General features: G+C 39.3%; 1 protein-coding gene across 1 annotated transcript; it reads right to left on the reverse strand.

Moving 5' to 3' along the window:
• Positions 1 to 3967: 3967 nt before the first annotated feature.
• Positions 3968 to 15096, reverse strand: LOC306944556 (ashwin; the record flags this gene model as incomplete). The annotated part of the gene is made up of 4 exons (XM_079533121.1): positions 3968 to 4024; positions 7200 to 7572; positions 12806 to 12972; positions 14968 to 15096. 4 exons carry the CDS (start codon positions 15094 to 15096, stop codon positions 3968 to 3970), a joined length of 726 nt encoding a protein of 241 aa, XP_079389247.1.
• Positions 15097 to 16792: the final 1696 nt, after the last annotated feature.

Below are 16792 nucleotides of genomic sequence, written 5' to 3' on the forward strand. Positions count from 1 at the left end.
AGCTCAAAATAAGAAACAGGGAAGAGAGGAAGAATGCTGTGCTTGCAATTTATAGTCCGAAACACACAAAACTAGCTTTGCCCTTTTGTGTTTTGCTGTACTATTAATACCACTTAACCTTCTTATGAATTTCAAACTCTACAAGTGTAGAAGGAAAACAACTTTGGAAACTCTAGTAGCAGGGATGGTATTTAAGATTTCTATAGCTAACCAAAACTAATGCAAAACCTGAGCTGTAAAGCCATTTGGGTGTCACTGACATAATACACTTTTTTTTCCTCCACTAAATATTCCAGAGTAAGCATTTGATTTAAGTTATGAGCAAGTGATACAGTTCAAGGATTACAGTGGCCACAGGCAATAAATTCACAGATGGATATTCAGGGTGAAGCCACTAGCCTATTGAAATCAGTGGCAAACAGCATTCAACTTCAATAAGGCTGTGGTCTCACCTCAGTGTTCTTGAGCTATGTGACTAGTGTGTGCTGTCAAGTATGTAGAAAGACTACAGACGTAGAGGGTGTTTTTTAAAGTACAAGGCTTTGTGCAATGTCAAAGAGAATGATAAAACAGTTGAAGTGGGAGTGCTTCATAACAGATATGTATTTTATTGCATGACTAGCTGATCATTGTGTGAAGTACAGTTCTGATCGACAGTGTCAGTATTACATTTAGTCAACATTACACTGCACATTGTATTTTTAAAAATAAAAGTCATTTAAAACAAAACTGTTACCGTGGTTTAACTGCATTTACATACTGGATATTTACAAATAGAATGCTTTCGCAGTCTTACAAAACACAACGTAAGAGCCACACATACACAACCTTTTTTTGCACACTCAACTTGCTAGGAAATTGTGGTGCTAAACAATCCTCACACAGGCCTTGCTGATACATCAGTCTTCTACTAATTGCAGTCACTGGGAGAGTTATTAGCAGAACTAAACTATGTGAAAATATTGATTTGAGTGCAGCTGATTAAAGCATGTTCGTAGGCTTTAAATTCAAAATACTCTTTTCAGCAACCAAGGTTAAAACAACATTTATCTTTATGAAAGTCACAAGTTTAACTTCTACTTTAGGGTATGTTTTAATTTTATTATTGTACAGCAATATGTAACATCATTTGCTGTAGCATCATCTCTGCTATGTATCCGCTACAGAGGCAATAAGATTAAGAGGAAAAAAGTTGTTGGATGATAACCATCTTCCCAAAGCACAATTCAAGGAACATGGTCAAATTCTGCAAAGCACAAGCCCAGTACACCTTTCGCATGGAATTTATATCACAGAAGAGGAGGAAAGTAACACCATTCTTCCAACAGGAATCTTTCTTTCCTATGAGGGTGGTGAGGCACTGAGCAGATTGCCCAGAGAAGCTTTGTCCGAGGTGGATGGATGAGGCCAGGATGGACAGGGCCACAGGTAACCTATCTAGTGGAAGATGTCCCTCTCCACAGCAGGGGGTTGAAACTGTATGGTCTTTAAGGGTCCTTCCAACACAAATCATTCTGTGATTCCGTGATCTTCACACGTGGAAAGCAGAATTAGGCCTGCACTTACTCTGTACCTAACTGTGCAAGGTAATTTTGCTTCTAATTCTTGCTGCCACTCTTGAATTTGATGTTTTTTTCTTTTTCTTAGTACCAAGCATCAAGCAGTCACAGGCCATTCCTCCGTCAGTATTTCAATAAGATAAATAGATGCTTTGGATCAGATTAGTTAACTGTATAGTTTGAAGAACTTTGCTATCTGACATTTTTGAAGTGCATATCCTGCCAATCCAATCTCACTAAATAATGACTAAAATCTGTCCTTCTGTCATTTCATTCTACAATTAAGGTTGAAGTTAAAGAACAGCCAGAAAAATCCTTTTTATATCCATACCTTCCAAAGCACAAGACCACCTACCTCAATTACTCTTCTCTGGGGTCCTGACAATCCCCAGCACACTGCAACTCTGCTCTAGCACTTTGCTAAGAGAAGGACTGCTATCATCCAGGGAAGTAGTGTAGTACAGTAAGAAAAGCATGGCTTGCACCCTGCCCCCCAGACTACAGAAATTAGAATGATCCTGGCTTTAAGGAAAGGTAGGTGAAACATGGCAAGACTGGGAAGCATTTTAGCTTTAATGATAGCTATGACCATGCACTAACAGCATCAGGATAGCATTCCAGTAGTTCTGCAAATCACTCCTTAACACACACTAACACACACACACTCTTCTACCAACTGGAACTATGACAAAATATAACCTAGATTCCAACTAAGAAGCCACCCACAAAACAGAACTCCCTTCAGCTACATTAGTGCAAGGATCAGCACTTCACACGATACCAACTGCTGCTAAAATTCCAACAAAGCCTTCCACAATGTAAGCTTCAAATTCTATTCACTTGAAGTCCACTGAAATATAATTGTATAAAATGAAGTGGCCTCATTGCTTCATAAAAACAAGTCAGAACTGCTTAGTTTGCTTTTAATTGAATTTATTTAAATAGGATAAGGCTACTTAAAAGACAACTCTTTACATACAAAATGTGTATTATGTTAAAGTTTGCTGTACTCAAGTACAAAAAAAATGCACAAGTGTTTAGTAAAAGGGAAACAGCACACAATTTCAAAACACACACATTCTTACCATTTTACAGCATTCAAGAAGTGCCTTTTATGTTGTAACTGAATGGAGAACTGTCAGTAATGAATTAAGCTACAGTTTTTGGTTTTAACACTAACCAATCTAAAAAAATGTAAACAAGTTCTCAGGTCACTACTGACAGCTTCTTTTAGTGAGTTAAGAGGATTCAGAAGTGGATTTTTTTTTTTGTTTTACTAAATCTGGAAGCATTACTGTTATTTACTGTCCATATCTAAAATGGATCTAGATGGGCTTCGCCCTGAGCCACAGAGATTTAATAAAAAAGTTGCATGAACTTGATTCCTGCCTTATGAGAGCACTACCAACTGATCCAGATGTAATCTCAAGTTTCATAGAAAACCAGCATCCACCTTAAACAACCACAGGAAGGAAAAGGAATAAAAGAATTAGGGAGAAAAATGTGCACCTACATACACTAATGCTCTCAAGGTACTTCTTTGTCTTCCTGACCCAATCCCTCTCCAACTGTTACTAAGTTGAGAAAGCACTAGTATGCATTCCATAAGTTTTCCCCATATTTTATCAACATGACTGTAACCAGGAAAACAAGCAAATTTGCTATATTGGCACATTTTTACACTTTCACATGTGTAAAATATGCCTTTGTGTATCACATGGCACTAATTCACTCGCTACTTCCTCTCAAAGATTCCTATCAGACAATTTAATATCATACTACCATCTGTGCATTTATTTCATAAGTCAGTAAGAGAAACTTCAATTTGAAGTAATGCTGTTAAATAGTTCATCTCTTATTACCAACCTAACTTGCACTACACTCGTATTCTATTCAACAAAAAGGAAAGTTGTTTCAAACTATCTTACTAGCAGAACATTTAGTTTTCTCATCTAAATGAATTCTCTTTTTTGTAATCAAGAACACTCATGGGATCCCTTTGAATCTCAATAACTATTTTAACTACTTACCCAGAACTGGAACAAAAAGCGAACCTTACTGAAAACAAAATAAAACAAGAAAGAGTATTTATGTGTGTGACCTGTAGGGATGTGCAGGAGATGAACTATAATAATCTTGAAAAACAAAAGTGGAGGGTTTAGTATATCGTAATATTACCATCTTTTAAAGAGAGAATAAATTACTTGGTTTAAAATAGCAGACGCTCTTAAGGTGACTGGTGATAATGACTTCAGATTTACAAGAGGGAACTTTTAAATTTGTTAAAACTTCACAGCAATCTGAATCCCTGCAAGGTTTAAAAAGAAGTGTACCTAAATTGCTGAAATATGACTTATCTGTTTGAAAATATGGGAGTAACATTTATGTTTTGAGCACCACTAGCTGCTTCACGGCCATGTAACATGCTGGATTTTCTTTTTTGCTTCTGTAGGCTTTAGGTCATTCTGCAAAAGAAGAAGGTACACAAGTATTCTTAGATGTATTTACACAAGTATTCTTAGATGTACTGCACTAAGTAAACATTAGTAATTAACCTGCAACGTTCAAAATTAGCACTAATTATTAACATACTCAGATACAGGCTACTTCAGCAGCTTTCTACTGCCATCTTGTGGAGAAAGTTAATATCACAGTACCTCCAGAGGAGACGAAACTAAAACCAAAGAGTTTAACTACATGCAAATCAAGCATGCCTTCTGCTTTTCCTTAATCCTTAAATTAATTATGCATAAATACCTCATTTGGAAAATTACGCATTTTACTAACAGGTACAAATTAGAGCTTTAAAACATACATCTGAAGTTATTTCAAATTGTCGTCTTAAAACATTAGAAAATATTTTATAAAAGGGGAAATAAATCAACACAGAACTAGAAAATCAGCTCACTTCTGTCAAATAGTAAACATCAGGAAAAGAAGTATGTTTTCCTTTGTAATAATCTGTCTAAGAGCATGAAGTAATTGCTAAAGCCTGAGATGAATTCATCTTTCCAGGGCTCCTCCCAGAAAAATCTCCAATTTTTCTACTTTGAAGTTAATGTTAAGCATGAAGCAAATACCCTTTGCCATCTAAAAGAAGAAAAAAGTCTGAGAAATTACAGTATGAATAGTTCTAACAAGAAGAGAAAAGAGATTTTTTCAGAACATCCTGAAACACACTAGTTTTGGCATGATTCAGAGATCTCTCTTCTCCTTAAGAGTTTACAGCTATGAGTCTCAAAACTTGAGAGGTTGTAGATGATCAGAACACAAAAATCAGAAGGGTATCTCCATACTATTCTGCATGAGAACTTCAGTTTTTCTTGGCAGAATAAATAACAATTGAAAAAAAAAAAAAAAAAAAAAAAAAAAAAAAAATCACTTCACTGAAAAAGCAATCTTCATTATACTAAAAATATGGCATGTTTTGCACTCTGCAACCACTGGCCAAACATTTTGATTCCTCTTGCCTGCATTACCTCCTACTTAATATCACATTCTACCATAAAGTAGTATCAATTTGACACATTTGCCTATCTTCAAACACCTTTGACTGAGAAGGCTTGATCAAAGCATGTAACAGAACTTTACAGTACTACCTTGAACAGGCTGTGGCTAAGAAAGGTACGTATCAGAGAGCTGGTGATGTTGGTAGTAGGAAACAAGCCCCTCCAGCATAAAGCTGATTCAGGGCCACAGTCATTATTCCTGTAAAAGGTGTTAAAGCTGTCTTTCAGAATAGAATCATTGAATCATCGAGGTTGGAAAAGACCTTCAAGATCATCCAATCCAACTGCCCACCTATCATCAATAGTCCCCACTATATCATGTCCCTCAGTACAACATCTAAACATTTCTTGGTCTCCCCTGATCCTCCCCTTCTCCAGACCAAACAATCCCAGTTCCCTCAGCCACTGCTCATAAGGCCTGTGCTCCACACCTCTCACAACTTTGCTGCTCTTCTCTGGACACACTCCACGGTCTTGAGTTTCTCTTGTAGTGAGGGGTCCAAAAACTAAACACAGCACTGGAGGTGCAGCCTCACCAGGGTTGAGTACAGAGGGATGATCACTTCCCTGTTCCTGCTGGCAAAACTAATTCTGATACAAGCCAGAATGCCTTTGGCCTTCCTAACCACACTACTGGTTCATGTTAAGCCAAGCACTGACCAATGTCCTGAGGTCCATTTCCAATACACAGTCATCCAGCCACTCCGCCCCAAGCCTGCAGTGTTGCCTGGAGTTGTTGTGGCCAAAGCACAGGAGATAGTGGTGTGTTTACGTACTGATGTTTAACAGAAGACTGATGGAACCTATCAAATTATGTAGCAAATATACTTCTTGCATTCCTTACATAAGAATTTAAACAGATGAACAGAAACCTTTGTACAAGGCAATAACTGCACACTGTACTTCTAAAACTCCCCCTGCAGCTCAGTTGAGATCAGATATCTATTTTCTCCCTTGAAGCTTGGATTTATTCCAAGTATTCCTTCTTTCAGTAAAAATATGAAAAACCCCTTGCATTAATTTGTTTGCATCATGAAGTGATACAACACAAACAGAAGACTCATCCCTACCTTGCTGCACATCTCAAAGGGGCGCTGTGCTCCGTTATTTTGCACCGCTCCATGCTCACCAACTGGTTCTTAGACTGATAACAGTTACACCAAAATTCAAGACTACTGCTGCATCTCCCTCCTCAACTTACAGCCATATTCAGTATGCCAATCATTACATTTTCAAAAGTATGCCCTTCTGAAGTCACATACCCTTCCCTTATTCTTCTTTCATCTCTTCAGCTTATTAGCTTCACTCTGCTCCACCCATAGTACAGGTCTCTTTTCTACTTCAAACTTCTCTGCGGCTAAATCTAACACGCAGAATCAAGGTAACTTTTACCTTTATGATGAACAGCTCAGTCTCTTACTCCAGAACAGCAGCCTTTTCTTCAAGACGTCAACATGTCTTATAGGAAACCAGGTACCCGATTAAGATCACCAAGGCTCGAACACTCAACTTTTGACTTCTCATTCAACTAACACGGTATGTTGTTCTCATCCCACAATCTAGGCAACTCTCCAGATCTTCTTGTCTAATTCCTGCCTCTCACTTGCCAATTCCTATGTGAGATTTAAAACAGATGGCTTTCTTCCTTCAAGGATACATTCTACAGCTTGCAGCATCTCACTTCAGTTCCTGCAACATCTCCTCCTCCACTTTGACAAATTAAAGCTTGTCCTACTCAGTCATTCAAGTGTGATTTCTACAAATGTTATCGTTACACTTTTTTCTTCCCGACCACAAAAACCAGACCAGTATGATCATGCTGTTCTGTAATACTTACAATATGATTATCTTGTTTGCTTTGTTTGATTCTGTCATCAGCAATACCTTACATATTACCTATTCATTTTACAAAGACATGCGTGCTTTCTACAGAGCTGACTTTAATACAGAATCTTCCTATGAACAAGAGCTCCATTTCTTTTCCTTCTATCTCTCCCAAACCAGCAACTCCTTCACCTGTTTGTAAATATTCTGCTATTACACAAAATAACCCTGGAAGCTTTTGCAAGGGGCCACCTTTGGCCCCTTCAAGTTTTGATAAACTGTGAAACAAAACACTGACCATACATACCGGCAAATCAGATTCATCTCTTGGAACAGATCTCTTTAACTTCACAACAGTAGTTCCCACTACTGGAGATAAAGGGTGTGTCTTCAGACTAACCAATACACTGCTATTAGTCTTTGAAATATTGTTCTGCTTTGCCTCATTATTCCTCACTTCCAGCTTAGCGTCCTCTGATAAACTGGAGGCTGAAATGTATGTGGAGGCATTTGAAGGAGCCGATAATCTCCTCACAGTATTAGTGATGCTTCCAGCTGGGGGAGGTTTTAGGCGATCAGTAGCTCCGTTCTCTGTCTTCTTCACCTTTATGCTTGTGCTCGTTGAACTGCCATCAAAAACAATTAATGGCCGTTTCCTTAATCCTTCCACCGCTGTAACACTGAAAATGCAAATTGTAGAACTATCAGAAACACAAGTCAGATGTTTCAAAAATAGCAGACCCAAGACACGAGGAGTAAAAACAAAAACATCTTACCTAATACAATAAATAATAACGCATCCCAAAATAATGATCTTAAACTCTTAGCTGCTCCAAATTCAAGGCCAGGTGGGATGGGGCCCTGGGTAGCCTGGTTGTATGCAAACTGCTGAATCATGGTCTGAACCTCTGATTGATCACCTGAGGCAAGCAATGAGTCAGCTACGGGAGCACAGGTAAGGCAATTCACCTGTGCTGCTGAAAGGGGTGGAGCCTGGCTCCATTTCTCCTAGACCCATTTAAGAGCTGGCTACCAGAAGGAAAGGATCTCTTCTGGACTTCCATAGTGAGCCCAGGATATGGGTAAGCATTCTATCTATTCTCTTGTGGTATAACAACTGCTTAGCCAAACACTCTCCGGTATATTTCACAATTATAACATCCATACATTCATTGATTATAAACTGGTCTAGTATTTAATGTAGAGGTTGGTGGCCCTGCATGTAGCAGGGGGGTTGGAGCTTGATGATCCTTGAGGTCCCTTCTAAGCCACTCTATGAAATTTTAGCAATAGGAATTGCTTCTAAAATAGAAGGGAATGGTGTGGGAGGAGGATAAAACAGAAAGAAGGTCAAAGAGGGTTGTGTGAGTAGCTTCCTAGGTAGACAACTACAGTAGTACACTCTAAGAGTGCACCCCTATCCCACTGTAGCTACTCCAGAATAACAAGAGAAAATCTGTGTTATGTAATATCTCAAAAGGTATTTGAGAAAGTGTGAGCCAAGAACAACAAGAACAGGGTCTAATATTCTGATATTTATAAATCTTCCTGATTCCTCAATTGTTCAACACCACAGTGTTAAGACAGACAAAAACAATGAACAAGTATGAGATAAGGAACAAAATCATTAATTAAAAAAGCATACATCTTTTTGGAATAAGCTGTTGAGCAGGATTCCTAAGCTAACTTACTACCTCTCAAATAATTTGTGTCTTTAGGCCTATATCTAGTCAGGGCTGGCCAGTTTTTTTAAAAACTAATTAGAGAAAGAAAAAGAAATACTATCAAACTAACATCAAAACAGTAGTTAGTATCAGAAAACATCCTGACTGGCAAAAAGAAAAAAAAATAGCAACCCACAATTCTATCACATGTACTCTACATAAATTTAGAGATTAAAAAATGCATTGCTTTGGAACAGCAAAGATAAACTGCATATCTAACAAATTTAAAAAAACACTACTGAGTTATAATATTCCTATTTAGAAACTTCAGTTTTCAGTATGCACTTAGTGTTCAGACATCTCACACTAAACAGAAGAATAAAAATTGGACTATAGCATTTTCAACAATGGAATACATTCATTAGTTTGTACCTTTGACAGTATCAACATTAGGTATCTCAACAGACTTTAAAAGAAGCCACACGTAGAGACTCGACTTGTTTGATATGAAACACTGGATCAGTAGGTGCATATAAATCTCACATCAAAATAAGAAATTACAAATCTCTTGTACAGTTTGTCACAATCTGCAGTCTCTTAAAAGAAAGAAAGGAGTAACAGTTCAGAGTCTCAAAGCCCAGATCTTCAGATTTGCTTCTACATTATGTCTTCACAACGATACACATCACACAATCCTCCTCTTTTCTATTCATCAGGTTCCCAGAACTTGAGACAAAGAGAGACCTTAATTTCGTTTGGTACATTTGTTAAGAGATCAGACAACACTTTGCTAGATGTGCTATCCAGGCTAAATGTGGTTTCTAGGACAGCTTCTAAAGAACGTGATTAGTTTCCAAGGCCAGGAGCATTAACTACCCACGGATAAGGTTTCACTGAAACAGCAGCAGTAGTTAACTCATCTGTTAAATTAAGGAGCGTGATTTCACTCAAGAAGTCTAAAAAGCCAATACGTACTTTAAAAACTTTTTGCTCACTTTGGCTTTATCCAAAAATTTGCTACAAACTATGCGAAATAAGGAATGTTACACCTTTTTCAGTCACCTTTCTTCAGTCAACTTAAAAGCATCCTCCCCACTGAGTTTTTTGTCATTTTTTTTGTTATTTAAGTTTGAAGACTAATAAATTGGGAACTAACTGCAATTCTAGCAGGATTGTTATTGTTTCTAAACTGAATTTTACAATTGTAGAATTTGTACAGATAACCACATGCTGCAATACCAAAAACATTCCCAGAGAAATGCTTTAGACAAATTCTAAAACAAAAATGAACACTGTCCCATCAAGAACTGTCACATCTAATTTTGAGATATGTGGCTCATGGAAAAGACACAGAACCTCAGATGTGACATTCATTTCTATACAGGAAGTACAGGAAGCTTAAAAGCCTCAGAGCAGGACTCATACTAGCCCGCACTCTTCAGAGGAAGGATACTGAATTTAGCTAACAGCTGAAAAGAATCATTCTAAGATCCTGTCCTCTTCTGCAAGACATTCTGTGAAACCTCAATTTTAATGCACATCAACATTCTGGAGAAGTGCTCTAAACACTCTGCAAGCCAGGCTGAATGGTGTGCATGCCCTAAACCTGCTGTTTGTTACCTAGTTCACGTTAAAGAACGCCAGCTTCACTACAGGAAGCAAAAACTCCTCTGCATGAGCAATCTGAGCTTCACATGATTACTTAGATCACTCACATAATCAAGATGAGCAACTCCTGCCTGTGAGGACAATTTAATAAAAAACGCTTCTATTATTGTCTAACCCAGTCTGGTACTTAAGGTAGTACCCTAAAATCAATGAGAAGTGTAGGTTTAACTCCCAAGTTTACCCCATGTATTATCCTAAGTTAACAAACAGGCAGGTGATCACCTCTTCCACTGATGTTTTTAGGACTGGTCCTAAGTGCCACATTATACACTGAACTCAGTATCTGCATTTCATTAGCAGTTCTCAGAGGATGCCAAAGTGGCCTTTACACTATTAAGAAAGAATAATGAGCCAAAGGCCTGAGCATGTATGGAAACAGGGCTCCCACAGACTGAGAGTTTGTGGGTGAGATTCTTCAGACTCCGTTATGCTTCAGAAACTACATCTACATCATGAGATTCAGGCCGTTCTCTTCCTTCCAGCAATCAAGATGATCATACAGGCTTTTCTACAAAATTAACTGCCCCTGAACACTCAAAAGCTTTCTGAGATGTTTTAAGTTGAAGAAAATGCACTCGTTCTTATTCAGTATGACTGCCTGCGCATTCAGCATTCCGAAATAAGACATACAAGCTGTGATCTCTTATCTGATTATGCTACTCAGGTATTATATAACATGATACTGCAGCTCAGCTGATAAACAAAAAAATCTTTTAGGATGTGTCATCACCATCAGTCTAACTAAATGCAATGCAGTATTAAGTTTCAGTTAAAATTATTAATGTTTTGGCCTCCCATCCACTGCAACTAGAGATATACAAGCACACACACACTAAACTCTGCTGATCAAATCCCCAAGCCCTATATTAATCCTAGCACACTAAGAAAAGCAGTACTTTCCACAGAGGAATGCAACAGAAAAGCTGACTAAAAAACAGGAGCTATCTGAGTTTCAAACTGAGCTAACTGCACATTTACTTAGTATCTTTGACTAGCACTTAACTTACAGCCTCAGAATATCTAGGGAATTTGTTTTATATTTAAAAACAAGAATGCCAAGGTCTACTTGGCACATCACATCAATTCTCTTTAAGCTACGAACACAGCTATAAGAAAAAGCCTATCTTATGTCTCGTAGCATCCAAAAAGATGACTGAATTTCCTTGATTCCTGCTACGTATACAGCAGAACCGAAGCTTTCTCTGTGCAGCTTTTATTTACCCAAAGTGCTGAAATTCTATTATCTGTTTCCAGTTCTCTGAAGTTAGTAATGCTAGCAGTCAGATCTGCTTAACTACTCAAGGTAGTGCTTTGCCAATATACTTTCAAGAAAGACACAATGCAAGCAAAAGTAGCAACTGCCAGAAAATCTTAGTGTCTAACATCACAGTGAAAGACGAAGCTTGGAAATCTAGGTGTTAAATACCAATGGCCATTAGTAAAGAAAAGGGGATCAACAGATTAAACACAGCTAATTTCACAGATTATTTTCCCAGAAAATACTAAATTAGTTTTAGTGCACTGAAATAACAGTTCCTAAACTTACTCTACATAAGACATGAGGAAGAGGCCATTGCTCCCATCTAAAAATAATCACGGCCTCCTTCTCTCAAAAACATCCAGGCTGCTATTTTTACTGCTTTGATAAAAAATTCTTTTCCACCTATTTTAGCACACCAACACTGTCTTGTTATTTGAAATGTCACTTCATGCTTTTATCTTCAAATCACACACAGACTAAGCTACAAACAGAACTTTTATGCACATGAAGGAAAAAAAAAAAAAAGGAAAAAATACCAAAAGACAATTTAGTACCCTAGCCATTGCTTTAAGAAAAAATATTCACTTGCCAGAATTTATCTAGCTCTTCCTTCTTAGAAACTTCAGTAAGGATAAAGCAGACTCATGCATTTAACAAGCTATAATACTATATAAATGTATTAGAAGAATTTACATCCACCTTTCCTTTAGCATTTGTTGACAGAATTAAATCAAACTCCCACCCATACATATCACATCAAAGCAAAAGGCTGTGGGGAGAAAAAAAAAATCAGTTATACATCTGAGAAGATTTTGCTTTCTGATCAAATATACAAAATGGTTTTACATGTAAGGCAGAATGGTTCTTCCAGGATGATGATGCTCATTTTGAACTGGACACACAAAACTGCTGCAGCATACCTTCCCGATTCAGCAGACCAATTCTGTTCAGTGAGCAGTCACAGTTAAATATGTTTCTGGTATATTTGTCTTAAACACCATTCACCTTAAAAGGTGGAGCAAATAATGTATTTTTTTCTTTATTTTTCTGTTCTTTAGAAAGTATTTTGAAACGTACCCAGAAAAAGCAAGTTAAGTAGATATCATAAATAACATTTAGATGACACAAAACATTCTTTTCCTTTTCCCCAGTATCACAGTAGCAGAATCTAACATTTCTGACACAGAAGATCTAACAGCATTCTTTATAAACTCTAACAACATTCAAAACCTGTACAAGTAGTAATCATCAGACTGATAAAAAGCAAATTAAATGCATTTCTTCAAATTCTCCAACTTAACCCACTGTATGTTAAATTACCTTTTATTCTCACTTTTTGACTCATTTTGCTGTCTTTTCTTTTCCATCATTTTCCCCCATCTACTTTTTGGTAAGTCACGCTGAGGCAGGGGAATGGCATGTTGAATATAGAGATCTGTAAGCCCATCTTTGTCCATCTTTACATCATTTTTGATCAATATATTCTTCTGTGGGGAGCAGAAAAAAAAAAACAACTGTTATTATGACAAATTCAAAGCACTAGCAGTTTAATGGCAAAACGTCATCATTCAGAAGTCATTCTGAAGTAGTTTAAGACCAATACACTGGGATCTAAGAAGTGACAGTGCTCCAGGGAGGAACTACGTGGGAGGCCATGAAGTGCACTGGGCCAATGACAGCCATTTACAGACAACTCTGAAAATGATGAAAACAACCCACTGCACACCAAAGCTTCAGACAACCAGAAAAGAACACAGCACTTCTACTCAAATACTTCTAACAAAAAGAAGCAGCCATTAGGACAGAGGACACAAAAGGAGACAGAGAAGAACACATATGAAAACACACATGAAAAGATCAGCTAACTTTCATAAAAAGAAACCCTCACATGCTAATCCCCATGTCCTGCACTTCCTACTGACTCATGGAAAGATCCAGGAGGGTCAAGTGTAATCCACAGTGGAAATAAGAAAAGTTGAGACTAGGAAAGAAGCACTTCCTAAGCCTCTGTCTAATGACCATTATCTCTTACTCCTTACACATTTTCCACTGACCTATTATGGATCTTTTTCTCTATAGGACACAGTTTACTTAGCATTCCTTTCTCTCATCTTGGTTCTCCACAGGTTGGAGCCCTCTCAGAGGCATACCTAGGCACTGCACAGAGAGTCTTTTTAAGAGTGGTTCTCCAGTCACATCCCCAAGAACTTCAGTTTTTCATGGAGAAGAAGGATTCATTTTCCTCTGGGTGCTCATCTGTCTACTCCACCACATTCACTGTGCCTTCTGCTTCCCCAGACACTGCCACCCAGTGTGAAGAACATTTGAGCAGTATCACATGCTACTGATTGAAGTTCTGGTACACGATGTGTTGCTTTCACTACTGTCAGACAATCTCACCCAGCTGTGACCAGCGCTGGGCAGTTCAGTATCTTTCCCCGCACAGGAAATCCCCACAGACAATCATTATGTGAACTCCAGAATTTTTTCCCTAGTGAATAGTTATACAAGAGAAAATAAGCTATAGACCTAGAGTTAATAACTGAGATTTTTACACACCTGAATGTGCCACCCTGAATCCAACTACAGCACTGGAGCTCTCTTTAATATTTCCAAAAACCAGGCAACTGAAGCATAATGCAGTTCAAACTCCCAGATGGAGAGCTCTGCTTCCCCAGTTCCCTACATGTAAGGTGATAAGAGAGATTCCTAGTAACTGGCAGTTATAAGAGAAAACCAATCTTCTCTCTACTCATACAAAGGGGTGTGAAAACAAGTGTTTGGTGTCTTCTATTGAATTTATTAAAAGAAAAAAAACACCGACTTCATCAGTAACAGGTCAAATTTCTGCTACCACTGGTTTTAATAACGTTTTATGACTTCTAATACAAGCCTAAAATCTTTACACTCCTGCGCACATAAAGTACATGTTCAAGAACCAGGAGTCAGGCTCAATGATCTTGGTGGATCACTTCCAACTGAGGATATTCTATGACTCAAGAGTACACAAAAATTCAGCAAGCTCATACAGAAGCCTTAGATGACTATTGCTTCACTCACCTCAAACTTGTAAAACTCCAAATTACATCCACTGAAACTTCACATATTCAAGATAGGCTATAGTTCACTTTCAGACTCAAATTTTTCAATTAGGTACACTTATAAATTAACTTAATTGACTACATAGGGTGCATGTACCAATTTTGAGAGAGAAAAAGCCATCTCTTCACAGGTAGTGTCACCATATGCAAGTGCTGCTTCACAGACGTATCAATTTGGATTACTGGTCTCCAGTAGCTATGATAATGTTCAAACTGAGCCTTCTGAAAACACATGGATAGCTCACAGGCTGCACACCCTTTTTTAAGCAAGTATTCACCCTACACAACAACTCTCGGGGCCGGAGGCCTCCCTCCCCCAAGGAAGAGTCAGGGCTACCTCCCTCCCACCCCGCCCCGCATTCGGGTGATACTCAGGCACACCTGCTCCAGAGTAAGCAGCAGGAACTCCTCCGAGAGCAGTTCCGGGTGCAGCAACAGCTCCGAATCCGAACGCCCCGACACACGCTCCTCCTTACCACCACCCACCCGACCCCTTCCCTGAACCGCCATCTTCTTCCCCTGGCGGCCCGCTTCCGGTCTCCCACAAGGCCGCCGGGCGCGGGGGGGCGGGTCTAACGGCGGAAGTAACGCCAGGCCGTGACGTAACCTCAGCCAATGAGCTCTGCAATACGCTGCGAGTGGCTGTGTTATGCTTGGGTTTGCTCCTCTGCATACGAAAGTGGAGGAATATTTATGTTGCTGTAGCTTTGCTACTGAATTAAATCAAAACTGAACCTCGTCCGTAGAACCACTAACTGTAGTTAATGTTAGTGGATCTGCAGTAGCAAAAGTTCCTTTGTAATCTGGAAGTAATATAACTGGCTGTTAACTTGTAAACTGCTTGTCCATTTAGAAGAAGAAGAATAGGGAATTACATTACTAAATTAATTTTATTGCTGTTGTAATACAAAATGTAATTTCAAGTACTTACTGTTACCCTGATGTCCTACACTTGCAGTTTTTCTGCCTGATATCAAGTTGTTTAAATAATAGTATCACAGAATGGTTTGCATAGGAAGGGAGCTCACAGCCCAGCCATGACCACCCCCTGCCATGGGCAGGGCTGCCCTTCACCAGCTCAGGCTGCCCAGGGCCCCATCCAACCTGGCCTTGAGCACCTGCAGGGATGGTGCACCACAACTTCTCTGGGCAGCTGTGCCAGTGCCTCACTGCCTTCTGAGTAAAGAATTTCCCTGAAACCTTATCCAAGTCTTCTCTCTTTTAGTTTAAAGCCATTCCACCTTGACCTATCACTATCAGATGTAAAAAGTCACCCTCTCTCCTGCTAATTAAGAAGCAAAACCAATGAGCAATGTTAGAAAAGATCACTCAGATCAACCAGTCCAACCATCAGCCCACCCCCACCATGCCTGCTGACCACATCTCTCATTGCCACATCCACGTGGTTCTTGAACACCTCCAGGGACAGTGACTGTACCACCTCCTCGGGCAGCCTGTGCCACTGCCTCACCACTCTTTCTAAGTGGGATGACCCCACTGCAGCGTTTCAGTACCTAAAGGGAGCCTGCAAACAGGAGGGGAATCAACTCTTTGAAAGAGTAGATAACTGCAGGACAAGGGGAAATGGTTTGAAGTTGAGGGAGGGAAGAGTTAGGTTGGATGTCAGGGGAAAGTTCTTTACAGAGAGTGGTGAGGTGCTGGAACAGGCTGCCCAGAGAGGTTGTGGATGCCCCGTCCCTGGAGGTGTTCAAGGCCAGGTTGGATGGGGCCCCGGGCAGCCTGGTCTAGTGTTAAATGGGGAGGTTGGTGGCCCTGCACGTGGCAGGGGGGTTGGAGATTCACGGTCCTTGAGGTCCCTTCCAAGACTGGCCGTTATGTGATTCTGTGATTCTTAACCTTCCCTGGTGTGATTTAAGGCTGTTACCTCTAGTCCTGTCACCAGTTTAACTAAGTAAGCAATGTAGTAGCATTTATTGCTCATTATTCCATATGCTGTATTCAGATACAGCTTCTGGTGAGTTTCACGACTTATTTCCTTTCTATTTTTGTAACGCTGCTTTGTCAGTCTTTACTTATCCCAGTAGGCTGGAGACAGGTCTCATCTGTAACTGTAGAATTTGTAATTTAGAACAAGCCCACACCCTGAATGGTATCTTCATTTTGCTGCTAGAGTCCCGCAGGCAGATCTCAGTGTAAACCCAGAACTACAACGCAGCTCCCCGTATTTCCGAGCTAGCGCACGGTC

Source organism: Tetrao urogallus (assembly GCF_951394365.1).
Source record: "Tetrao urogallus genome assembly, chromosome: 1".
In the NCBI taxonomy this organism is placed as follows: domain Eukaryota; kingdom Metazoa; phylum Chordata; class Aves; order Galliformes; family Phasianidae; genus Tetrao; species Tetrao urogallus.